This window comes from Podarcis tiliguerta, assembly GCF_965153285.1.
Source record: "Podarcis tiliguerta genome assembly, chromosome: 16".
In the NCBI taxonomy this organism is placed as follows: Eukaryota; Metazoa; Chordata; class Lepidosauria; order Squamata; family Lacertidae; genus Podarcis; species Podarcis tiliguerta.
The window spans coordinates 14391480-14416835 of record NC_139549.1 but is presented as its reverse complement, the minus strand read 5'-3'; the positions used below and the strand labels follow the sequence as shown (position 1 = coordinate 14416835).

The following is a 25356-nucleotide window of genomic DNA, read 5'->3' as shown; positions in this document are numbered from 1 at the left end:
CTTTACGTCCTGGGGATACAAGAGGGGCCCTGCTCAATTAGATGCGTGGTCCGTCTAGTCCAGCATTCTGCTTCAATGCAGCAGCTAGCTAAATGCCCATGGAGGTCCACAAGCATGGCGTGAGAGCGGCAGCGTTAGCTACTGCTGCTGATGCACAGTAACCGCCTCTGATCCTGAGGATAGCTTGCCGCCATCGTGACCAGTAGCCACCGATAGCCTGTGTCTCCATGCATTTACTTAAAACCTTTTATAAGCCATCGTCAGCTAGAGGCCCATCTTGTGGCAGTGAGTACCACCAGCAAACGGTGTGGTGTGAAGAAAGACTTCCTTTTCTCTGCCCTGAACTTTTTGCCGTTCATTTTCACAAGGTGCCCCCCCCCCCCCCAGTTCTGGAATTATGGGAAAGGGAGAAAAACTTCCCCCCATCTGGCACATATAATTCTCATGACCCTCCACCATGTCCTCCCTTTAGTTGCATACTTGTAAATAAAGCAAATGTTGTCAAATGTAGGCCGGCACATGCCTTACACTGAGGCAGATCCTTGGGTCGGTCCATCTAGCTCAGGGTTGCTCCTGTTGGAAAAACAAGCCTTAACAGGAGGGGCTGGCCCTTCTCTCCCAGGCTCCCGGCTTGTTTACCGGTGACCTCCGTGGCTGCAATCCCCGCAGGTCCAGGGTAGGTCTCAATAGGCGACATTTCCCAGCGTGGGATTAATGCACACCCACTTCTTCCCCTTCGCAGGGGAAAGAAGAGTAGTCAGAAAGTCCTTTTACACCATGTTTATTTCTGACCATACAAGCCTACAAGAAAACACATCCGATCACTTCAGACTCCTTCAAGCAAGTCAATAAGACTTCCTTTACAAACACAACAGGAAGGTCTCATATTACACACTGAGCAAATTCCGGTCAATCGCCCTGTGAACTGACTGTAACATTGTTTCCCACAGTCAGCCCCATCATGTGACGTTTTCACCGAGCTGGTTTGCAGCTGCGTTGCATTCATATCGTAACAGTTCCCACAGACTGGCAGCAACTCTCTAGGATTTCAGAGCAAAGGCTCCCCCTTAGCCTACCTGGAGATGCCATTGGGGACAGTGGCATAACGTGGGTTGTCAGTGCACGGGGCAAGGCAAGTATCATCAGCACTGTCCACTGATAGGCTGGAACAAAGGGCAATAGCTCGATGACCTACCCGAGTGGCAGCTGTGGCGTCCTGTGAGCAGCAGGCATGGTGGAAAGCGGGATGGGGGATTTGTCAGGAGCAGGTATCTTTCTAAAGCCCATGCAGAGGGCACCCTAGCAACTGACTGTCACCCAAATCCGCTCCTTGGTCTGCCCACATGAACATGGGGGGATTTTCCGTGTGGTGGGGAGGGTACACTCTTTTTTATTTTTGCTTTCTCTTTTTTTTCTTTCCTTTTGAAATTTTGTGCCCCTATGAATTTTGCACCCAGGGCAACTGCCCCTGTGATTTCACCCATTGCTTGGGGACTGAATCTCGGGCCTTCTGTGGTTAAAGCTCATGCTGTACCACTGATGTACAGCCCCTCCTCAAATCTCCAGGACTTCCTCACTGAAAGGAAACTCAAATCAGCCATTTTTTAAAATAATAACACTTGAATCTCCTTGATTTTATATTTCACTTTTATTCCAAAGTGCTCATCACATCAAGACCCAACATAGGGTCAGGAATTAACAAAACAGAAAATATGTACAGGACAGAGTTCCACCAATGTACATGTATAGACATATTTGTGTTTGTCTTTTAAAATGAAAAAGCAAACCCAGTCACATATAATTCTGTATATATATATGTAGATATATGATACAAATGTACATTATTGGTTTTGGGTTTTTACAACATCCCACATTTCAACAATGTGCGAATTCATAAAAAGGTTCAGAGGATTCAATCCTGATACTTAGTCGTAGATAATTCTACGTGGAGTGACAGCCCCACCTCCTATCAAATGATGGGGAAGTGGCACATTTTTAATTTGAAGAAGAAAGAAGAACGAGAAAGAGGAAAAGGAAGCACAGATCTCCATGGCCTGACCAACCCATTCTTGCTCAGAACAAAGTCTGGGACAGGATCATGGAGAAATGAGCAACCTCCTTTACAAAATCACTGGCTTTTTAAAGGAAAAAACAGCTAGATAGTGATCAGTATTTATAGCTATAAACATTTATGTTCTGTACCATCGTCTAGACCACTATGTCTCCTCTACCACAACACACACGCTGTTGAAATATAGGACACTGCCTTATACCAAGTCCATCTACCTCAGTATTGTCTACACTGACTGGCAGCAGATCTCCAGGGTTTCGGGCAGGGATTCTTTCCAATCCCTACCTGGAGATACCAGGAATTGAACCTGGGGCTTCCTGCATGCAAAGCAGATGCTCTACCACGGAGCTACAGCCCCTCCTCACTTGAGGGTGGTCAAAGGAAAGTTTGGGATTCTAAAAAAAATTATTCCAAATAGCTCACACTGTGATCATGTATATAATGGCAGATCCTGCTGTGGCAGGAAATGCGTTGGTCCTACGAGAACAGATGGGATCATGTTTATGGGGGGTTGTTGTTTTTAAACTGGAACAACAACCAAAGAAAGAAAGAAAGAAAGAAAGAAAGAAAGAAAGAAAGAAAGAGGATTTTGCTGAAAGCCAGAAAGAAACATTTAGAGAGGACAGAGACAGTGAGACCCAGATTTCCAATAAAATGATTTAAAATGAATTCAGCTACAAACATCTGCTGCCATCCACAAGATCACCTCTAGATCAACAAGCCTGTACTACCAGGCTGCAAATTTTTAATTTGCCCCATTGCTCTAGCTGAGAGCAAATAACAGGTCGTGGTACACAGATAATAATTCAGGAGAACAGCCATATTTCCTTCTTGGCAAGGCTCCCATCATCCCCAGCTGGTATACTCAGGGATGATGGGAGTTGTGTTCCAAAACATCTGGAGGGCATCAGAGTTGTTTTCATTATTATTATTACTTTATTATTATTATCAAATGCTACTCGATCTTTGCAATAGGTGCAACGCAGGAAATCTCTGTCAGGTCTGACACTCAGCCCAACCCGGGAAATGGATGAGATGGGTGCTTAACCGGTAGAGGTGGAACTAGAAATGGCTAGTTCTCCCTGGGCAGTTGCGGGAAACTTAGAAACCTAATAATATCAACAGTCAGAGCAGCAGCAAGAACAACAGCCCCTTTAGAACTGGGCTAGTTGAATCTGAATTTTAAGACTCCTCTGTGAACAGAAATGTGATTTGTAAGACAACAGGAGCGAAGAACAAGCAAAGAAGCAAAAAAGGAAGTAAAATGTCACATCACCAGCCATTGGCCCTTACTATAGTAGGTTCAAGTACCACCTACACGTTCTGTTCTCTGGGGTGGGGGCAGATTAGAAGAGGAGGAATCCCCATATCACGCGCAAACTGGCTCCGCAAGTGCTTCGTTCCAACTCTGCGTTGAATGGCGATTGGGAGCAGCCTGGCGCTAGGCCCCGCCTTGAATTTCTTAGTAAATTACATACAAGATTACTCACTACGAGTGAATACGGTAACGTATGTAAGTCCACTTACAATGGTCCTTCCCTTAGCTCTGATATCGGTTATCTTAGCTTCGATGTCTCAGAATCAATATATATATGTATATATGTATACTTGCTTTTGCTATTTTTTTTTGTGTCAAAAAAAAACAACAAAAACAACAAAGTCTTTCTTCCAAAAACCCCATCCCGGGATGCTGGGTTCAATACATCCTCTTGCTTCATCATTACGGGTTTCGTCAGAAGAAGGTCCTTGGGATATGACAATATGCCATACTCGGAGAAGTAAGTCACAGACTTATTTCAAAACGAAGGGTCACTTTCGCTTCCATCTGTGGGAGAAGGGAACAAAGGAAAGAAGTGGTTGGTTAGTGGACAGGAAAACCTCCCTCAAGACTATCCTGACATACTTTCAGAATCATATTTGAAAAGCCCAGGGGCTAGAAACCCATTTTCAAAATATTCTCAGGGGATGGGATTTTGCACCAAAATAAAATTGTGTAACGTGGTCACAGAAGAACCAGAGTATTGACAGTGCTGACTCCCTACCTGGCAATTATTGCTAAGTTGTGGCTTTACTTTATTTGACTTTTGCCACAATCTTAGGACTACAGGAAGAGGCCTTTGACATAGTCAAGTCATCTAAACCAGGTTTCCCCAAACTTCGATCTCCAGCTATTTTTGGACTACGGCCTCCATCATCCCTGACCACTGGTGCTGCTAGCTAGGGATGGTGGGGGTTGTAGTCCAAAAACAGCTGGAGACCCAAGTTTGGGAAACCCTGGAAACTGAATAGCAGCAGGTCTCCAGGGTTTCAGACAGGAGTCTTTCCAAACTCTACCAGAAGAGACCCCTTCTGCATGCAAAGAAGGTGCTCTGCCAGTGAACTGCAGCCTTTCCCTAAGCTACACAGTTGCCCCCTCCCAAGCCTGACCCCCAGTCTTACCTTCATGGAAGCCTTCTTGCATGTGGCTCTGGAGTTGATACAACTCATCTAACCCATCACAGGGAGAGTTTGAGGCACGTGTCTCAAAGGCTGTTTCATAGGAGGCCAGTTCTTCCAAAAAGCATCGCTCTTCTGGAGGCAGGTCCATGCTGGGAGAGGCAGCCAAGGCCCCTTGGTTACTATCTTCGGTGTCCAAGCCGATTGGACTACTGACATTCCCACCGCAGAACTGGTGGTGAGGGCACCTCACACCCGCCCCACCTTTCTCAAACAGAGAGGTGGACAGGTCTTGGAGAAGGGTCTCGAGAGCATCCTCTTCTAAGAGGTCTTCCTCTGGGCAGGCCAATAAGGAGAAGTCAATACTCCTCCAGTTCTTGGAAGGCTGGAAGTCCAGGCACAGTTCAGGGCCAGCGCCCAGTGCAGAATCGCCGAGGGTGACATGGCTGCTCTTGACGAGCTCTCTGGGAGCAACAGAGCTGAAAGCCTCAGCCAGGCTGCTGATCTGCTTTGCCAGGAGTTCGATCTCACCCTTCTCTTTTTCAGAATATCTGAAGAATGTCTGTTTGATGGGCGAGGCCTCTGGAGTCAGGATCCCCTCGGGCACCATGGGCACATCGATATAGAGGGGACCTCTGATCTCAGGCAAGGTCATGACGGTACAGTCCCCATTACCAGGGCTGTCCGGGGTAGGTGGTAGCTTCTCATAGAGAGCACTGCATTGGTCCTGGGTGTAGAACAGCTCAGAGGTGGTGGTGGTAGGAACAGTGGTGGCAGGAGCAGCGGCAGCAGCAGCAGGCGGGGTAGTGGTCACAGGAGGCAAGGCAGTAGGGATGGTGCTTGGAGCATAAGTCTCCTGGGCTCCAAAGAGAAAGGCACAGCCCTGGTGTGGGGTATATGGAGGGGTGCAGACAAAGTCTTTGGAGGAGGAGCCGCTAAGGTTGTCTCGTCTTAAGGTCTGTTCGTAGTCTGTCGGGAAGACCACGTAGCTGAATGCTGGGCCTTTGTCGAGTAGGATGAGGCTGGAGCCTGGGGTGGGCTCCTCCACGGAGGAGATATTTCTAGTCTCCGCCTCCTCCTGGGGCAGACTAGAAGCGCTGGTCTCTGTGAACGCAGAGGGGCATTCTGCTCCACCAGTGGTGCCGAAGTCAAATGACGGCGCAACAATGGTGCTGGTCGGGGTGGCAGCTACAGGTGTGAAGACTTGGTCAGGGCTGGAAAGTTGCCCTGGAGAGAGGAGGCCTTCCAGGAAAGCTGGTGCACTTCCGAGGACATAGGCCACCTGGGTTTCTTCTGCTGAGAGCTGCTGCTTGAGAGACCAGGCTTCAGAATCACTGTGAAAAGCAAAGGAAGGGGAAGTGAGATGAGCACCCAGGGGAACCCCAGCTTCAACAAAGCAGAGATAACTGCAAATAGCTGCACTTGACACATTCATCCCTGTCTCTCTTTTCTTTCTTGCTTTTTTGCTTCTGAAACCCAATGAATTCCTAATGTACAAATGACAATAACCTTTTAAAAACAAAGGCCTTATTCCCAGCCACCAGTTCCTTCTGATCCTGTACCGCTGCTTGATCCTGAGCACATTTTATTTATTCTACTCCTGCAGCTTATTTTTGTTACTATTCACCCAGAAGCAACTTCCATGGCTTGTACCCAATGTTCTCAGAGCCCACCTATTAAAATTAATGGTGGTGAGTAATGTAGGGCCAGTCATTTAAATAGATGGCCTTAAAAATGTATATATAAAGGCAAATTCATTGGGTGCCATTAAGGGATACAAACAGATCGACCATGAGGCACCGTCCATCAGAGAAGCAGTGGCAGTGCTGAATACACCTTGCACTGTTGTGGCCTTTCTTATTCCCAACTTGCTGGGCTTAGTAAAGTCTTTTAACAATCCTAGGCACACACCTCTCCCTGCCTGTGCTTCCTCGAGGACCAAAAGTTGCTCCTTAGATGGCACATGAACACTCCTGCTTGTGGCCTACAGAAGGCAAGAAGTGATGGAAGGGAAGTCTCAACATTTCTACCCACTACTAAACTGATTAAGAAGCAAGGTAGGTCTCAGAGCCACCCACCTACAGCCAGAGACAAGTCTCTTGGTATTTACCTGATTATATAGTTGTGGGAGGTGATAGGAACATCAGCATTCTCCATGTGGAGCAGTGAATAGGTCCATATCCAATCCATGCCATCTTTGGTTTGGAGCCGAACAACCATTTCAGCTTGAGTTTCACTTGTGTCACCCACTGGGGAAAAGAGCACATCAGAAAAGATTAGATCAATGGTCCCATCCAAGGAAACAGCTCTGCAAATCAGAAAATGTGGTGGGAAACTTGGGCAATAGAAGGGACAAGATACTTACACAGCCTGTAATGCTGGGTTGACGCATGGCTGAGATCTTCTGGATGAATCAGGCTATACCATGACTTGCAAAACAGCTCACTTTTCTCAAAGCCCAAATGGAAGATCACACTAGAAAACAGCAAAGTTGGGAAGAGAGAGATGAGCACTTTGGATTGTAATGGTTTATATTGCTCAACAAAAACAGTTCACCAGCCACCACCCCATGCTAGACAGGCAGCTCCCATTGTCAACATTGTGGCTCTCAATTCAAGGCCCTTCCTCAAACCTTTCCAATCCCCTCCAAGGTCCCAAGATTCCCTATTCCCAGAACACATGCTCACCTTTCAGAGATGTCCACAATGGCCAAGTCTTTTGTGTGGCGACTCTCAAAATAAGTCAAGAAGAAAGAATTCTGGCTGATTCTGGGCTTGGGGTCCAGAGGAGTGCAGAAAGCGGTGAATACAGGATTAGTGGACCAGTAAGAGCCGGGTGGGGGCTGGTGGAACCTCCCTCGGATAAGGACTAGCTTGTTCCCGGAACTTTGCCTCCGGATTGTCTTGGATGTGTTGAAATGGCAGCGGAAAAGTCGGCCTGGAGTTTTTGTAAAAAGTAAAGAAAAGAGCATTGATGAGTTAGAGGAGCCACAGAAATATCCGCCAGTTGACATAGTCACACTGTTAAGCTACTCTCAAGCCTAAAACATGAGACAGTTTTACTCTCATTGGCTCAGAGGTTTAGGCAAGTTATTGTAATTTCTACATGGCATTGCATTTCTAGGCTTCAATGTTGAACTTTTTTGGGGGGGGGGGGAGCAATGGGGTTTGAACATTTCTGGATCAAGCCCTAAGCCAGGGATGGGCAACTTGCAGCCCTCCAGTTCTTGATGAACTACAACTCTCATCATTCTCACCATTGGGCATGCTTCTTGAGGCTTATGGGAGTTTGAGTCCAGCAGCATTTGGGGGTGGGGCTTACAGGTTCCCTATCCCTCCTCTAAGACCCAAAGTGCAGGTGCTTGCTCAGCTACTATATGCTCAAAGGAACTCTTCTGCTATTCTTTCACATGCTCTAGGGCTAAGTGAAGATTATGAAAAGACGGTTTCTTGCTTGAATTAAGTCCTGCTGGGCATCATCTATTCTAGGACTTGCAGGCCAACTTTTAATCTGCCGTCTCTCTACTTTAGAGTCATTGCACAGCTACATTTCCTCCTCCTCCTCACATGTCACTGAGCACAGTTCACAAAGGGATACCTACTTGCATCTATTGGAGAGGTCAATGCCAGCTGGTTCCTCATCACAAAGTGATCTGCTGGATCAATGATGTCATAGATGCTGTCTCCTTGGGCAACCAAATCCACCTGCAGGATAGAGAATCATATAAGGTTTAGATATCAGGTTTCATATTAAGCATTATAAAATGCTGCTAGCATCACAAAGTTCCCAGTGTCCAACAGATATTCATGGTCAGATAAATAAGTGATACCATCACATCAGGGAATAATTATGAAGGCTACAAATTATCTGTATATACTATAAGGGGCATAAGAGTAATTTTAGAGCTACCAAGACCTGAAGGAACTAAAAGGAATATTTATGTAACTAAAAGATTGTTGCTTAACTAAGTACCTATTCCAAGGATTATTTGATCTCCCCATTTTACAGCAAAGGCATTTCCCTTTCCACCCACAAGCTGGTCAGATACATACCATAGAGTGCCCCAGATGTTCAGCAACATTCTCTGACACATAGATGAGTTTGCCTTCTCCAGTGAATGCCAGAAGGAAGCCTGGAAGCGTCTGCATAAAATCTTCCAAGTCCTGGGAAGAAAGCAGGCTCTCCAAGCCTTCTAGAGTTGTTCCTGTTGAGGAAGAAGAGAAGGGAAAATCGGTTATTTTGGTAAGCACAGACATATTTTTTATTTAAACAACAGCGACAACCCTTTTAGCTCTTCGCATCAGATTTTTAGCTGCGGCTGAGGCTAGGGTTTCAGCACCGGGGACAGCAACTGTTGCTGCCCTCCCTCCGCAAAGCTCGCCCTGGCTGTTTCAGGACCACGGACAGCAGCTCCCCGTATCTCTTCCCATAAGAGACATTGGTGCTTCAGCACCATGGAGAGAGACCTGTTGAGTCCTACCATCCCGAAGGGGGACGAAGGAAAAACGCTGGACACAAGACCCAACTTCAGGTGTCCCCGCACCCACCCCGCATCCTTGCACTTCCTGGATTCCCCCCAAACCTCGGGATCTTTCTGAATCTGTCAGGCAGTTAGTTACCTTTGGAGAAGAATATGGATTTCCGCGTGTAGATGCACGCCAAGGACATGATGTGGAGGTACGATAGCCGCAGCTTATCCCCTTCCGCGATGGGCAACAGGTCTTTCAGGTTCCTGATCTCCGCATTGATCTGGTCCCGCCGCGCCTTGGAGGCTCCCTTCGTGGACCGATACATCTCGGCTGCCGAAGATCCGTGCGGCTAGCGCTCCTCCGTCTCCTCTCCTCTTCTCTGGTGTCTCTCTCTCTCTCTGTCTCTCCGGTGTCTGCCTGTGGATCTGTTTGAGAACCACTGCCTGCCTCCCATCTTTTATAGGCTGTCGGGAGTGTGGGCACTGGCATGCTAAGGAAAGTGGGGCGGGAAGATTTGTTCAGATCAATGGAGGGACACGGCTGCAGAGTCCTCCCCCCTCCCTTTCTTGGGCTTGGGGGAACCCTACGTCACTGGCTCCTGAATGACGCGGTGAGGAAGGGGGGGGGGAGTGGAGGAGGCAGCCAAAGAAACGCTGCACCGAATTAGGAGATGAAGCAGAGACGTTTCTGTTGGAATCACACCTCGGCAGCGCCTGAGCCCAACGCCTTCTCTCCTCTGTTCCTCCCTTTCCTCCAGCTCAGACTTAGATATTCACTCTGGCGCTGGAGTCTCGCTTTTCTTTCTTCCCTTCTCACGAAAAGGACTTGCTGTCTCAACTCTTTCACAGGCTTTCATTTTATTCTGGCTTTCGAAACTTCCCTTCTCTATTTTTTTTCTTCCCTTTGTGTTTCTTTCTGGGTTTCCTTTCTCAAAACCATTTGCCATGTATTCTTTCCCCACTCACTCATTCATTGATCTGTTCATCCTTTCTTCCACCTTTCCCTTTTCACACATGCACAAAAAAAACCCCCCAATGTACCTTTCCAATCTCTTCACTGCTGATCTAAAACAGAAAACCAGGGAGAAAAAGTGAGGTCAAAATCGTGGGCTTAGACCTGAATTGCATGAAAAGCAAGTTCAAAAAGGTGTGTTTGGGTTGGGCTCTCAGCCTAATTGTCTTTCATCTGTGTGTGTGTGTGTGTGTGTGTGCTTATTTCTCTGAGTGTACATTTCGTTTTAGTGTCTTTAAGAAAATGTACCTTATGTGGTCTTTTACTAATTATATTGACAATAATAATACAAACATTGATCTGTGGGGGAATCATTTCAAGCTGTTTTGTTTTTCTTTTCTTTTCTTGGTCCCCCTGACTTTTTTTTCCTTTGCCTAACATAATTCTCACTGTTTCGTTTTGGTTTTCTTTCCCATTTTCTTTTTAGTAAAGAAACCTTGTGCTAAGCACACCTTTATATAGGATTTCTCTCCAGGAATTCTGGCTTCTCTCCCATACAGCAATCACTAGTGGGTGAGTTTCTTTTCCTTTTCTTTTTTTGTTATAAAAAACTTCCTCAACAAATAAATAAGTCAGGTCTTAAATAACACCTTCTTATATGAAGGCCAAAAATAGACTTCGAGAAAGAAAAGAGAGTGGTGCCCTTTTTTGCTTCATGGTTGCCTGAGCAACGGACTGAAAAGTGACAGCTCTCTGTCTCCCATTTTGGGGTGGTTCTTTTTCTTTCTTTCTTTTCCTCCCCCACCCCAAGAGGTAACCTAAATTAGGTACCTTTCTTTTGCATAATCTCTCACTCCATATAAGGAAAAGAAGCTGATATGGTGGGAGGAGAGTAACTCTTTCTAGCCTGGATGCTTTTTCACCTGTTCTGCTCAGGGATAGCGCTTGCAAGCCGTCCTTCCTTGGGGCTGGATCCTCTGCTTCAGGAAGAAAACCCATTGGGGCTGCGTCTCGAAGGGGTCCCTGTGTTTGTGTGTTTTGTTTAAATCTTCTTCGATTCAGTGCTTTTTGTTTAAAAAAGACAGAGGAAAGCACAACTGAAACAGGCTCAGTCATGGTGGCTCCAGGAAACAGGATTTTCACTGTTATGCAATGATAGCTTTCTGCAATGCAGACAGCCTGTTTATGCAATCCAGTTAAACAGAGACAACAACTCCTGAAAAGTTCTTTCAAACTCTGTTGGATTTTTACATGTTCAATGTATAATGTGTCTGGAAGGGTGGAGGTGGAGGGTGCATGTTTAATCAGAGGCTGAAATGACCTGAAAGAAATTTCATAAGTATCAGCAAGATCAAAGACCCATTGGCTCCTTCCCTTCCCAGGATAAGTGATCACAGTAGTGATCACTTACCAGTAGATCATTCCTCAGGAGTGACAAGGGGCATTACTTCTCAAGTGCAGAGCTGTCTGGAGGGCAGGGTTCCTTAGAGAGCCACGGTGACTTGCGGATAACTTAGGGAACTCAGCTTGCTTGACATTTTTTGGCTGCAAAACAGGAGCTGTTGGCTCGGGTTAGCAGCCCTGGGTGGGAAAATGCTGGATCCCTTGAAATCTGTATGGCTGGGCTGGGGAACCTTTTCCAGCCCAATTCCTTTTGTGTGGCCATATGCCAAAGGGAAGCACCAGAGGCAAAATATGGCAGAGCAGCAAACATGAACTCTACCAGGGTACAGTAGACTACCTTCTCTCTACACAAACACAAACACACACACATACACATGCTCCATTTGACCCTCCATCCATCCATCCAGGCAGGCAAGAGGAAGCGGTGCAAATTTAAGAACACATTATAGCCAGGCCAAAACTTACAAAGGGTGTGTGGAGCTCGATCAGTGAGTCATGTGACCTGGGGAAGGACTGTGACTCAGGGAAAACCCTGATGGCCAGACAGAGAGGCCTGGAGGGTCACATTCAGCACCCCCACCTCTGGGCCTAAGGTTCCCCTCCCCTGCTGTATGAGGTGACTTCATCTCCATGGCAGCCTGGATCTCTCCAAGAGCCTTAAGGGCTAAGTATCAACAACAATAATAATATTATAATAATTTAATATTTATACCCCGCCCATCTGGCTGGGCTTCCCCAGCCACATCCCAACAGGTGGGATGATAACCAGTGGCTTTAGGGCAGAAGCCCAGTAAAGTATATCCTGTGAGGATCATGAATAGGAAGCACCCTTAGGCTTTACTAGGCTGTTGAGGAGGGGGGCTCTTCATTCTTCCTTTAATTTGCTAATGTATATACCCAGAAAGTAAACAGCTGCCTTGTTTTGGGGTTGGCCTCATTTTGCTTCCAAACCAATAGGGCAATGTCAGGTGGACAAATGTCTAAGTAGGTACAACAATGGGGACCAGCAACAAAATGTGGCCACGTGGAGTGCTATTGTTTGGGGTTTCAGCCAGCCATGCCTCCTCCAGGTTACTCCATTCCATCCCTTCCCCCAATTCCCCATCCTCTACCCGCACCCTCAACCACCATTCTGTGCCCAGTAAGAGGACTCAGCCCTCTCACTGGGCTTTTGAGTCATCCGCTTAGAAGGGGGTTCCCCATCTGCAAACTTCTGCAAAACAAAGGGGTTGTCCTTCTGCAAACTTTGGTGTTCTCCCAAGCCTGCTTGAGACCCACACCTGGAGGAGGAGTTTGCCATTAGTATTGTTGCAGGCCACCCCAATCCCCAAGGGGTGCGAAATTCCAGGGGTTGCAGATGCTTACCCAGGGTTCGTGTTTACTTTGGAATGAGGGATAGTGGAGACTGTGGTGTCTTTATGATATATGGTTTTCTTTACAACCTGATTGAGGGGCTCACAGCATTAACACCCAAAGGGTCTTGTTTCTTCCATCGCCGCAGCCCTGGATTCAAAGGGGGAAAGTCAAGAATGAAAGAGAAAGAGAGAAAGGAGAGAAAGAGGAGGGAGAAAACAAGGGAAGGGGAAAGCTTTTTAAAAATGGAAAGGAGGAAATGATATAGGATATGAATCCACTGTGTTCTTTCAACGTTCATTTAGATACACAGTGTTATAAATAGGCCCTGGGAGTCCCCGGCTTTTCACTGTGGGATTTTGCTGCTAGCATCCTGTTTCCTCAAGATGGGTCTTTTCCACAGCTCTACGGCTGGGATCCCCTCCTGACGCAGCCCTGAGCTTGAGTGGGAAGGACTTGGGAGAGCAGAGAGAGTCTGTGGATGCAGGCAAGGGTGTCAGAGCCCTGGATGAGAGGAAGTAGCGTCTGTCTGCAATGAAAAAGCATCTACTCCTGTAGGAGAAACTGAGCCTCCTGGGTGCTTAACCCATGAGGAATCTAAGGCTGCGCCTGCACACATTTAAAGCACATTCCCCACAAAATAATTATGAAAAATGTACTTTGTTAAGAGTGCTGGGAATTGTAGCTCTGCGGGGGATAAACGACAGTCCTCAGGATTCAGGGAGGTGAGGGATGTGCTTTGAACAGATGTATGGTGCATATTCTGGCTGCATTCAGACAGTTCTTTATTCATTTCCCTCAATGTTTCCCTATCTGATCATTTCCACATTTTAAGTGATATTTCACATGGTGCAAAAGTCATTTCTGTACCTATATATCTGCTTAAGCTGCAAGTGCAAATTATATTTGCCATAGTTACCTGCATATTTTTTATGTATGGGCTGTAGGTGCAAGTTGTAGGCACAATAGTCACCTATCAGGTGATCTCGGCTAATACACTTACGCGCTCAGACGGAGCCACTGACTTAGCAGGTGTACCACAGCAGCTGATGGCCCTGAGATTTAACTTGCACCTTGAGACTTCCAAGAATGATCCCCACAAATACTTTTTTATTTTTATTCCCCTCCAATCTGTCCTAAATAGGATCATACCATATATGCCGTTGCAATATTGGCAGGTGTATATTTTATCCTATTCCTATCAAATCTGTGCATGCTGGGTCAGTATGCCCAGCCCACCATGACTCCAAAATCTCTTTCCTGGCTAGTTACCACCAATTCAAATCCCATCAGAGAAGTTGCGGGTCTTTGCTGCATGGTACATCACACTTAGGAGGAATTCACTCTAGACATTTAAGGCAGAAGGGGTATTATTTGTTCACTCACTTTCCACAGGACAGCATCATCCCATTTCTGTCACCCTGCCACTTCTTTCATCTTTTTTCATGACTTTCCCCAGTGAGTGTCCAGTATTGACTGCACTGACTGGCAGCGGCTGTCAAGCAGGATCCTTTCAAAGACCTGCAGGGAGATGCCAGGGACTAAACTTGGGTGCTGTGGCTCAAGCCTCTCCAAGCCTTTGACCCAGAAGCCCTACCCTGGGCTGCACATACGAACTGGGTCAGGCGAGGAAGAGCTCCCTCACTGCATGCAAAAGTTCCCAGGTTCAACCCCTCCTATCTCCAGGGAGGACAGGGAAACAAAGCCTTGGCCTGAAACTCTTGAGAGATGCCGCTCATCTTCATTTCCGCTGCTCCGGAGGGAAGGACATGAAGCAACGGATCCAAATTCCAAGAAAGGAAATTCTGCCTAAAGGCATGGCCAAACTTGGCCCTCCAGATGTTTTGGGACTACAACTCCCATCATCCCTAGCTAACAGGACCAGTGGTCAGGGATGATGGGAACTCCAGATGTTTTGGGATTACAGTTCCCATCATCCCTGACCACTGGTCCTGTTAGCTAGGGATGATGGGAGTTGTAGTCCCAAAACATCTGGAGGGCCAAGTTTGGCCATGCCTGGAACCTTAGGAATAACATTGTGACGGTAAGAGATGTTTGACAGTGGGAACGGACTCCCTCAGAAGCCGGCGGACTCTCCTTCACTGGCGGTTTTTAAGCAGAGGTTGGATGGCCATTTGTCATGGATGCTTTGGCTGAGATTCCTGCACTTCAGAAGGTTGGATTAGATGGCCTGCGGGGTCCCTTCCGGTCCTACAGGTCTATGATTCTACTGAGTGAGATAGACCCAAGGGTCTGCTGCCTGGTGGCAAATGCTCCAGCAACCCAGACAGCTGCCTTCTTACTTGCAACCAGCCCAGGGATTGGTCCTGCCTGCCTGCCAGCTTCCTCCTCCTGGGTCTCAATTTCCCCTATTCGGAAATCAGCAGGGAGGAGGATAGGGACAAAGCCTTTGCCTCTCATTGGCTCTAGCGCCACCTACTGACGGGCTCCCTTCCTCCCAACCAGTCCTAATGGGCTCCACCCACCACTAGCTCCGACTTTATATTAGGCCACTTCCTATGTTTTTATGCTACAAAGCCCCAAACCCTTTTTTTTGGGGGGGGGGGGTGCTCATATATAACCAGGACTCGCCTTGAGCACAAATGCTGGGTGAAATTATGCCCGGTGGCAGGGCTGTTTTGCTTTGTCCCTAACCCCAGTTCCGGGTGGGGGGGGTGTGCGCGCGCGGCGTGGGAGGGGGAAAGAAAAGGGGGAAGTCCCAGCAAGGCGGAGGAGAGTCTGCCTAAAAGGGTGGCAGACAAGCAGTCCGATTTGCTAACAGCTTAGCCTAAATCTAAGTGAATCACATAGCATTGTGACAGTGACTCACTGCCCTGCTAGCATCCACTCTGTGGGGTTGGGGAGGGAAAGGGGAGAGGGGTTATGGTGAGGATTTGAGGTGGGGGGGAGGTCTTGCCGATGACTGCAGAGCCACTCACCACCCCATTGCTTCCCAAAGCCTCCCCTCCTCATTCTTCCTCCCCACCCCACATACCTCCCGAGCACCCCTGCTCAGGTCTCTTAAGAACCTTCCTGGGCCTCGCCCCTCCCACCCTTCACCTCTTTGCTGCTAATTTGAGTTCTGAATCAAGAAGCTAAAAACAGCAACCCAGCGGCTAAATATAGCCAGCCTGGAGTGCGCACACACGCTGGCGCTCCTTTGCTTTGCAATTCAGAGCCTGTAATGCACAGTCCCTCTGCTGCAGCGTGTGGGGGCGGCCAACAGCGTCGCTCATCATTGCGAAGACTGCAGTGGGGGGAGAGGGAGGAAGGAGAGAGCGAGAGCAAAAGCGGGGGCGGAGGCATCCAAGCTGTACTTTTACCCCAATAAGGGATGATATAAATATCTTTTGGCTCAGAGAGCTGTTTGTAACAGAAATGGCACAGATGCATTCAGATACCCTGCCACCTATAAAGCAGGGGGCGGGGGGGGAGGGAGAGGTGCTGAGCATGTATGTAAAAGGCAGCCTGCACATCATAGAATCATAAAGTCGGAAGGGACACTGAGGGTCATCTAGTCCAACCCCTTTGCGATGCGGGAATGTTAAGCTGTCCCGATTGCACCTGCAACCTTGGCGTTATCGGCACCATGCTCTAACCAACTGAGCTATAGGGCCAAATCATGCTTTGACAGGCTGGACAGATGTCTTTTCTTCTTTCTTTGGCAATCACTCACAGCCGAGTAAGATTGTCTTTCATAAACATGGTTTTAACAGTCCGTAAGTGACTGTGGAGGCCAATTCTGGATCCACACGTCCTTCCACAATGGGGACATAGGTTTCCCGGCAGGAGTTGACCATGATGAGGGTTTGCCAAGCGTGCCTTCCTCGTTTCACCCTTTCATCCTGATTTCCAGCATCTTCAAAGCCCATGACAACTTTGGTAAAGGCTTTGGAGTGCTCGCAGGCCAGTGTTTCCCATTGTCAGTTGTGCAGTTGTCCCAGTTGTGCAGGTTGTTGGCTGTAGGAGTGCCAGGGATGCTGTACCAGCACTGGACACTGCCCCCCACCGCCACGTGCATAGGATTGTAATGCAACCCCAAAGTGCTACCTTATGCCAAGTCTTGCTATTGGTCCATCTAGCTTAGTATTGCCAACACTGGCTGGCAATGGACCTGGGGGATTTCAGGCAGCAGGCGCTCCCAACACTACCTGGAAATGCCAAGGATCGACCCTGGCCCCTCTGTGTGTGTGCTGTGCTATGGTCTTTGCCCTAAGCAAAAAAAGAAGAAGTAAGTTTCTCGTCCTCAACGTCCTGGATGAAGGTCTGATCCAGTTTGTTACTGTCTACTCTAACTGGCAGCGGCTCTCCAGATTCTTGGGAAGAGAAAGTCTTCCCCACCAACCATTCCCTGACCATTTTAAAAAATTGGAGATGAGGACTGTCTGCACTGAAAGCAGGTGCTTCAGCAATGAACTAAAGACTGCAGTTTCCACTCACAATTTCCCTGCCAATGTTTGTGCCCTGCTCCCGTTGGAATGGTCTGAGAGGTAATCCATGGGGGTTCTCCTCTCCCGGGGGGAGAGGGGCAGAGCGAGTCTGCTAGGAGGCCAGGAGAAGAGGCCTTTCCTTTCTCCAGTGGTGGCGACTGAGCCATTGTGAATACGCCATGTTCTGGTGCTAGTCATTGCACAGGCAGTGACAGAAGAGGCCTATAGGGTCATATTATCTAATCCTCTGCCAGATCCTCCACTGGAGGTTTTTAAGATGAGGATGAATGACCACCTATCAGGGATTGTTTCGCTACAATTTCTGCATTGCAGGGAGTTGGACCAGGGGGTCTGTACAATTCCATGATTCTATGTAAAATCAAGGCTGTAGACATAGCCATGCATTCTCCTTAGCTATTACTTAACGGGTTTTTTTTAAAAAAAACAACATGTGGTGACGCTCCCCTCCTTGCATAGCCAAGGAGAGTGTTCAAAACTTAAAATAAATTCAAAAGCAAACATTGTGAAAGGAGGCAGGAGGAGGAGGAGAGATTCCCAGGCCAAGAGTTCGAACCGTGCATCCTTGCGCCCAAAGCAGCAGCTGAATATTTCACTGACAAATTACTGGAGAGCACCAGGGCTTCTTTAATAGTAACAGCAAATGAATTGCCTCCTACTGTAGTGCAGTGGGGAATAAGAAAAGAAATCTCTCTGCTGAGTGTGTGTGTGTTTGTGTGCCTTCCTTATGTGTGGTAATGGAAGGCGATATTAATTAACAGAAAGGGGATGGGAAGAGGAAAAAGAGGGAAGGCAGTGAAATCAATTATGAGGGGAAATGGGGGATAGAAATTGATTTATAAGCATGGAAGGGAATTGAACTTAGTTATGCAGGAAAGGGTTGTGCAAATGTGTTCTTATTGCTGCTTAGTGAATTACACCAGTTACAAAGTGAGGAACTAATAATGCAGTTTCTTGATGAATCATTAAAAGGGTTAAGAATACAACTGAGTATAGTACAGAAAAGGGATACTTTTCCGTGTGTGTTTTTCTTTGGCCACACCCATTTTGACACGCAGCCGCTAGGGGGCTGCCTCTAGGTCTGTGCACCCCTTGAGCCCCCAAAAGGTTAGGCACAGGGTGAAGGTGTTTGAGTGCAACAAGGGCCTTTGCAGCAACAGACCTACATCCGCCCATCACCGTGGGGTGGGAGCAGGGTGGAATCACTCCCTGCATATGTGGTGAGAAGCACCACATTGAAAGAAAAAATAACAGTCCCAGGGAATTTTGATAAAGAAAAGAGATTGAGTGAATACATATCATGAGTGTGAATTTGGTGTCAAAATTTGGTGCCCCACCCTCAAAGCCTGAGAGCCAAATGCAGCCCTCTAGACCTCTCTCTCAAAACTTTGCAGAGGCTACATCTGCTCAGCCACGTGTTCCCTCCCCAGGCTGCACCCCTCAACACCCCTTACTTTGCACCCTCCTTGAGTGGTTTTGCTGGCTTGAATATGTACAGAATTCAAGGTGTGTGTGTGTGTGTGTGTGTGTGTGTGTGTGTGTGTGTGTGTAAATCCTGCAGGCATGTTAACTTGAATAGGACAATACTTTGTGTGTGGGGGGGTGTGCCTCCAGACTGTCAACATTTTGCAGGAATCAAGAGCACACCATAAATTTAAAGTGGATTAATGCACTCTGTTTCTCTAAACCACAGAGCCTAGGACTTGCTGATCAGAAGGTCGGCGGTTTGAATCCCTGTGACGGGGTGAGCTCCCGTTGCTCGGTCCCTGCTCCTGCCAACCTAGCAGTTCGAAAGCACGTCAAAGTGCAAGTAGATAAATAGGTACCGCTCCGGCGGGAAGGTAAACGGTGTTTCCGTGTGCTGCTCTGGTTTGCAAGAAGCAGCTTAGTCATGCTGGCCACATGACCCGGAAGCTGTACGCCGGCTCCCTCGGCCAATAAAGCGAGATGAGTGCCGCAACCCCGGAGTCGGTCACGACTGGGCCTAACGGTCAGGGGTCCCTTTACCTTTAATGCACTCTGTTTCTCTCCCTAATAAATTTACTTTAAACAACAACAACAATTACTACTACTACTCAGACTTTTTACAGTTAGGAAAGTGATAGGGAAATGCACTGCAAAGTGTGGATGGATAAAAAGTTAAGAGGAAGATGTGTAAGCACCATGCTAGCAAATGCAGGGTGGTTGCTCATTGTTGCATAAGTGCCCCGTCAACAAATCAGGACAAATGCTCACTAAAGAGCAGGCACTGTTTAATGTCTGTGGAAAAGAAACCAGGATGAATAAGCTAGGGTTGCGGTATTCCCCAAAGTGAAAATCCGGACAAAGTTAATGAGCTTTTTTCTGGCAGCAGGAGTCTGGAGAAAGCGAGGGGAGCATCGGCTAGGCTGGCACCAAGGGTTGACAACGCCAGGCGTCTGCTAGCGCCCATATCCCAATAGTGGGCCCTTTACCCTGGAACTTGGCCCTCTCAAGCTAGCAAACAGTGAGGGAACAAAGGAGGAGTAACGCCTGCATCCCCTGCCCATCCCACCCCTCTCTTCCTGGGAAGCGGGGTGGATTGGGCCCCAGAGAAATTGGACATTGAACAGGCAGCGACGGCAGAGAGGAGGTGGAAGAGGCAAGCATCTCATTCCCAGGCCCGAAAAAGATGGAGCTGGCACCATGCACCATGTTTACACTGTGGTCATTCTGCTGTGTCGAACACACAAGAAGATTTTTGCACAGGAGTAGGGAACTTTTTCCAGACTGGGCAACTTTCTGAAGCCTACATGCCAGTGGCGGGCAGAGCCAGGAATGCTAATATTACCTTTATAAAAGCAGGCTTCTCCATACCCACTCACAAGCTCCTCCCTGTCCTCCATCCCCACAAGCAAGAGGCGTTCTCAGAACATCCCAGCCAGCCAGGCACAAACATTTGGGGTGCAGCATAGGGCCAGTGAGCGGTGTAGCCTAGCAAAAGCCCCCAGGACCAGATGCAAGGTCCTGAGTCCCCCTTTCCCTGCTGCTAGGAAGGAGGCGCCACTCAAGATTGAGCACATCACGCTGATCTTTTACCCTGGACAAGCCCTTAGCGATGGGGGGAACCCGACACTGAAAATATCTCTGTGTCCAAGTTATCAGCCTCCTTGCTGCGCAGTGATTGGAAGCAAGGGGGGGGGGGCACAGATCCTGCCACATCTCGAATTTTACACAGCTGCTTCAAGGTTTGGCAGACACCTGAACAACGTGTCCTCTCAGTTTATTTGTTTGTTGAGATATATTTCCTCTTTGTTTGGGAAGGAGCACAGGGGAAAGGTGGGGGGGGGGGGAGCAAGAGGCAAGGCTTCCATCCTATATCCTGTATCCCAGTTGCTGAATTGTTTGCTGTTGTTGGAGCAATGTGTTTTACAGTGCTCCTCACTGCCTATTTTAATTTCATTATTATTACCGGAGAGGCAAAAGCCCTTCTGATCCATTCTGGCAAAGTATCATCGCCGCTGTGCCAGCACTGAGGGAATTGGCTGCTGCAATGTGTATTAATTTAGTCTAGGAAACGGGCTGCGGGGCAGGGAGAAAAGGAAATAATAAATTCAGTGATAGGCAAAGAGGAATAGAGGAGGAAGAGGAACATTCCAGGGGTTGACACCTTGTTACATAAAATAGCCCCCTCACTGGCACGGCCTTTAATCTGTTGCTTTTAATAACCCAGGAGAACAAGCTATTTATATTCTTCCACCTAGCCAGGACAAAAAAAAAATGTAAAGTGGAGGGATGGAAGCTATCTAGAAAAAAAAATATGTGTTTTTCAATCATGTTTTCAACAGGGAGATTGCATACAACAGAGGCATTTGGAGAGAGAAGCAGAGGAGGAGAGAGAAACCAATTATCTGGGCCTATATTTGGGTCACTCGTATGTCCGGATGTGAAAATGGCTATCGTCATGGGGGTCCTTTTGCCGAACTGTCTTTGCCCCTCACTACTGCTGGCCTGGTGACCCACATATGAAATCTGTGTCTGATATTGGGAGAAACTGCAAGGCTATCCAATCCAACCCTCTTCCGGAAATCAGGACAGTTCTCCTATTAGCTCCTGCCCCATAACTGCCTAATTTCCAATATGATTTGGGCTCAAATCACTGCAAGGTGTTGTTGTTGTTTCCCTAATACCAGCTATGTAGAAACCAGGCAGTGTTGCTCAGAAGAGACTGGGGGGGCGGGGCGGTGTGGCACTCTGCACGTGCTTAGTTCAATCCTGTTCTTTCCCATGATCCAATGATGAGCTTTCGCACATGAAAGATAATAATCATAGAATCATAGAGTTGGAAGAGACCACAAGGGCCATCGAGTCCAACCCCCTGCCAAGCAGGAAACACCATCAGAGCACTCCTGACATATGGTTGTCAAGCCTCTGCTTAAAGACCTCCAAAGAAGGAGACTCCACCACACTCCTTGGCAGCAAATTCCACTGTCAAACAGCTCTTACTGTCAGGAAGTTCTTCCTAATGTTTAGGTGGAATCTTCTTTCTTGTAGTTTGGATCCATTGCTCCGTGTCTGCTTCTCTGGAGCAGCAGTAAACAACCTTTCTCCCTCCTCTATGTGACATCCTTTTATATATTTGAACATGGCTATCATATCACCCCTTAACCTCCTCTTCTCCAGGCTAAACATGCCCAGCTCCCTTAGCCGTTCCTCATAAGGCATCGTTTCCAGGCTTTTGACCATTTTGGTTGCCCTCCTCTGGACACGTTCCAGTTTGTCAGTGTCCTTCTTGAACTGTGGTGCCCAGAACTGGCTGGATTTCCCAAGATGCAGATCTGATCATCACAATCCGGCCTACCATCAAAATGCTTTTACAAGCTGAGTCAGATGAAATACAAGAATAACCCACCAACCCTATGGTCCACAGGAAAAGGCCCAAAAATGTTCCCGTTTTGTGTAGACCCCCTGCCATGCCCCCTTGTACTTTGCTGTGGTTCTGAAATCTATTTATATTTCATCCCACCTACCCACTTCATTGCCTTCTCTCCCCCCCCCCATCTCCTTTTGCAAGGTGGGGGCCAGAAAGAGTGTGAGGAGCGTATTGGAGCTTGATCCCCCGTCTTCATCGAAAATATCTCAGCCGTTGCCATGGTGACCCACCCACGGCTTCACCAAAAAGGACAAGGAGCTTCACAAGAGAGGGAGGGAGGGAGGGAGAAACAGCTTTTTATAGAAAGAAGTATGTGTATCTGATGGGGTGGGGGAAGCAAACCTGAAGAGGGGGGTTCAAGGCCCCCCCTCCAGAAAGAGTTTAGGGTTCACAGTGTTCCTGTCAACAAGGCCTGTGTATGTTCCCTGTGAGGGAGGAAAAATTTGGGCCCACCGGTGATGAAAATACACGGCTCCTCTCAACTGATGTAGAATTTTACACAGAGACTGACCCCCCCCCCCCCAAGCTGGGCTGTGGTAGCTTTCAAAATCAGCACGGGACAGGCAGAAATCCAACAGGTGCTGCATCTTCCAACTCAGGGGGGAACGTTGCATGTTGCAGCTGCTACCTGTCACATCACTGTTCAGATGGGTTGCCAGTTTGCTGGCAGGTTTGACTTACGTAAGGTGCTCGTGCTAGTATTTGAAGGCCTAAACGACTTAGGGTCCAAATATCAGAAAGACAGCCTCCTTCCCTACAGACTCTGTTGGGTGCTGAGATAAACCAGGCACCTTTCTTGGGAGCTCCGCCACCCACAGAAGTTGGAAGGAAGGTGGCCACAGCCCAGAACGGAGCATTGTCTTGTGACATGTCCTATAGCCTGTGGACTTTAGGTTTTTTTCTCATCTAAAAGGGAAGGCAAACCTAAACAGCTGAGCATGCTCAACTAACTGACTTGTAAGAGAGAGGAAAACGTAAAACCAGCGAGAAGAGAGGGTATGCAATGGAGTATCTTGGGAAAGGGAATGACTGGCACACCCCACTGCAGTGTTTTGTTGCAGGTCACACTTCTCGCCTCTAACAGTAGAGATGGTTGTCATTAAGTGGGTGTCATTTTTTCAGTACCACCACAATTCTTTATTAAGGCTGGTTCCCACATACATATTACCTTACTTATAGAGCTCTCCTATGAAGGAGAGTTCTCCATCTTCCAAGGTAGTTTGTTGCTCTGTAGCTTTGATGACTCAACCAGCTGCTGAATGTATGAATAGCCTCCACTGAAGTTTGAGTTTGGGCTTGAAACCTGAATAAATGTTATTCAAGAGACTTATATCCTGCCTTTTTTCCTCCTTTGTAAATGATATCTAAAGCAGCTGGATTTTGGCTATGTACCCCCCACCCCTTTAAAACACATTCGAAGCACATTATTTCCCTCAAAGAATTCTGGGCACTGTAGTTTACCCCTCACAAACTACAGTACCCAGAATTATTTGTGGGCAGAAATGTGCTTTTACAGCATGTTCACAGTCTTAGGACGAAAAACAAATATGAAGATAAGCTATTAAATCATTAAGTCTATGCATTCAGCAGAATGAGTCCATTCAGAACGAACCTGTTAAGATAAAATAAATAAATGGATCCCAATATTGACAACAACAACGGTGGTGGTAATAATAATAATAATAATAATAATAATAGCAGTAATAATAATAATAATAATAATAATAATAATAATAGCAGTAATAATAATAATAATAATTTCAAACAACAACAGTGGTAATTATTATTATTATTATTATTATTATTTCAGATATTTAAAATCTAGCATTTTGAAAATAAAGCTCAGCTTTCAGCTCAGTCTTCTCCTCACTGTGCAAGTCTTCTACTAACAGGGAAGCCATAACACAGCTGTTATGCAGAGCAGGTGGTCAAAAAGATTATTCCCTTGTAGTCTTCTTTTTTAAATTTAAAATCTCAGGACGGATATACTGCTTTATGCTATCTCACACTCAATGCCCCTGCTTTGCACACCAAGTATTTTTGCCTGGTTGGAATGTGTCCTTGAACTCCAATCATTTTTTTTATTATTATTATTTTACACAATTTGTATACTACTTAATCGTCAGTACTTCTACTTGCTTCTACTTGCCATGCAATAATTATGCCTCTTAGCTGCCTGGATGGAGGATAGAGACAGGTATGTGAGTGAAAGTAGCCTACTGCACAAAGATACAATTCACACCCATTACTCCTCCTACTTCTGCATCTGACCTCACCATTGGCCCAAAGCCAGCCCCCAGAAGGTTGCCAAGGAGGGTATGTAGCCCTCAGGTCCTAAAAGAGTTCTGCAACCCTGCACTACAACCTGGTTCCATTGCAAAGTGAGCATAACGCTATTCTGAGTTCTGGGGCTGGGAGTGGAATAGCTTACACCACTGCAAAACCAACAATAATTGTTGCTTCCACATCAGGGGAAGGTTCCTTAAACCGCAGCTATCCAACAGCACTGGAACAAATTTAGAACAGTTTCTGACCTCTTTGAATGGTTCCAAGTTCTCACTGCTCAGATAGACTGCTCCTGTTCAGAAGGTGCTGTGCAAAAGACTTGCTGCCTGCTGTCCAATGCCACCTCTTCGGTTTTCTCTTTCCCAGCATCCCTAATTGGCTGGTTGGAGCTTTACTGTGAAAGACTTCAAGCAAGGATTTATAAGAAGCTGCAAGAAACCCATTCCACCTGGCCTGCTGCCCTTACTAAGCCTCTGAGAGAGCTAATAGCTTTTTCTCTCTCTCCTCAAAGACGTGGTTAATGGTTTCGTTCTGCAAAGAAATGTGACATTGTTTTATATCAATTCTGAGAATGTCCAACTAAAACAAAAATATTGTTAAAAGTAAAACAAATGTCTTGTATATTTCAAGATCTCTACTGCCTATTTCATGCCCTCATCCTATGGCATAGGAGAGGCAAGCAAAAGATGGATGGGAATCAAAAGGGAAGAGGAACACAGGTGGAGGATTAGGCAATAAAAGCGAAGGTGATAAAAGACACAAAAAGATGAAATGAAAAATTCAGCAAAGGCTGAACACCATGAGCCTCCACCAAGCCAAATTTAGCCCTCCAACCCCATATGGGTGAGATAAACATTCTGTTTTAGCCAGTGGAGTACAGTCCATTGGGGTGAATGGGGCAACCACCAACAGGCCCCTGCCTGCCTGCCTTCGCACTTACAACCGGCACAGGGGGGTGCCCCTGCGTGTCAGCTTTTTGTTAATCGACTATGCAGGGCAGGGCTTACCTGCCCTCCCCCCCTTCCCATATTTAATTCAAGTTGCCCC

General features: G+C 47.1%; 1 protein-coding gene and 1 long non-coding RNA gene across 2 annotated transcripts; one reads left to right on the top strand and one right to left on the bottom strand.

The window, feature by feature from the left end:
• Window positions 1-3683: 3683 nt before the first annotated feature.
• Window positions 3684-9444, bottom strand: NPAS4 (neuronal PAS domain protein 4). Its single transcript, XM_083416350.1, has 8 exons — window positions 9127-9444; window positions 8560-8711; window positions 8109-8211; window positions 7195-7444; window positions 6873-6982; window positions 6618-6756; window positions 4511-5841; window positions 3684-3896 (listed from the first exon to the last, which is right to left on the bottom strand). The coding sequence occupies exons 1-8, from the start codon at window positions 9299-9301 to the stop codon at window positions 3868-3870; spliced, it is 2289 nt and encodes a 762-aa protein (XP_083272476.1). The 5' UTR covers window positions 9302-9444; the 3' UTR covers window positions 3684-3867.
• Window positions 9445-9626: 182 nt separating this feature from the next.
• On the top strand, window positions 9627-24932 carry LOC310666338. The gene is made up of 3 exons (XR_014505880.1): window positions 9627-10122; window positions 10415-10500; window positions 24676-24932. It is a non-coding gene; the product is annotated as an uncharacterized lncRNA (long non-coding RNA).
• Window positions 24933-25356: the final 424 nt, after the last annotated feature.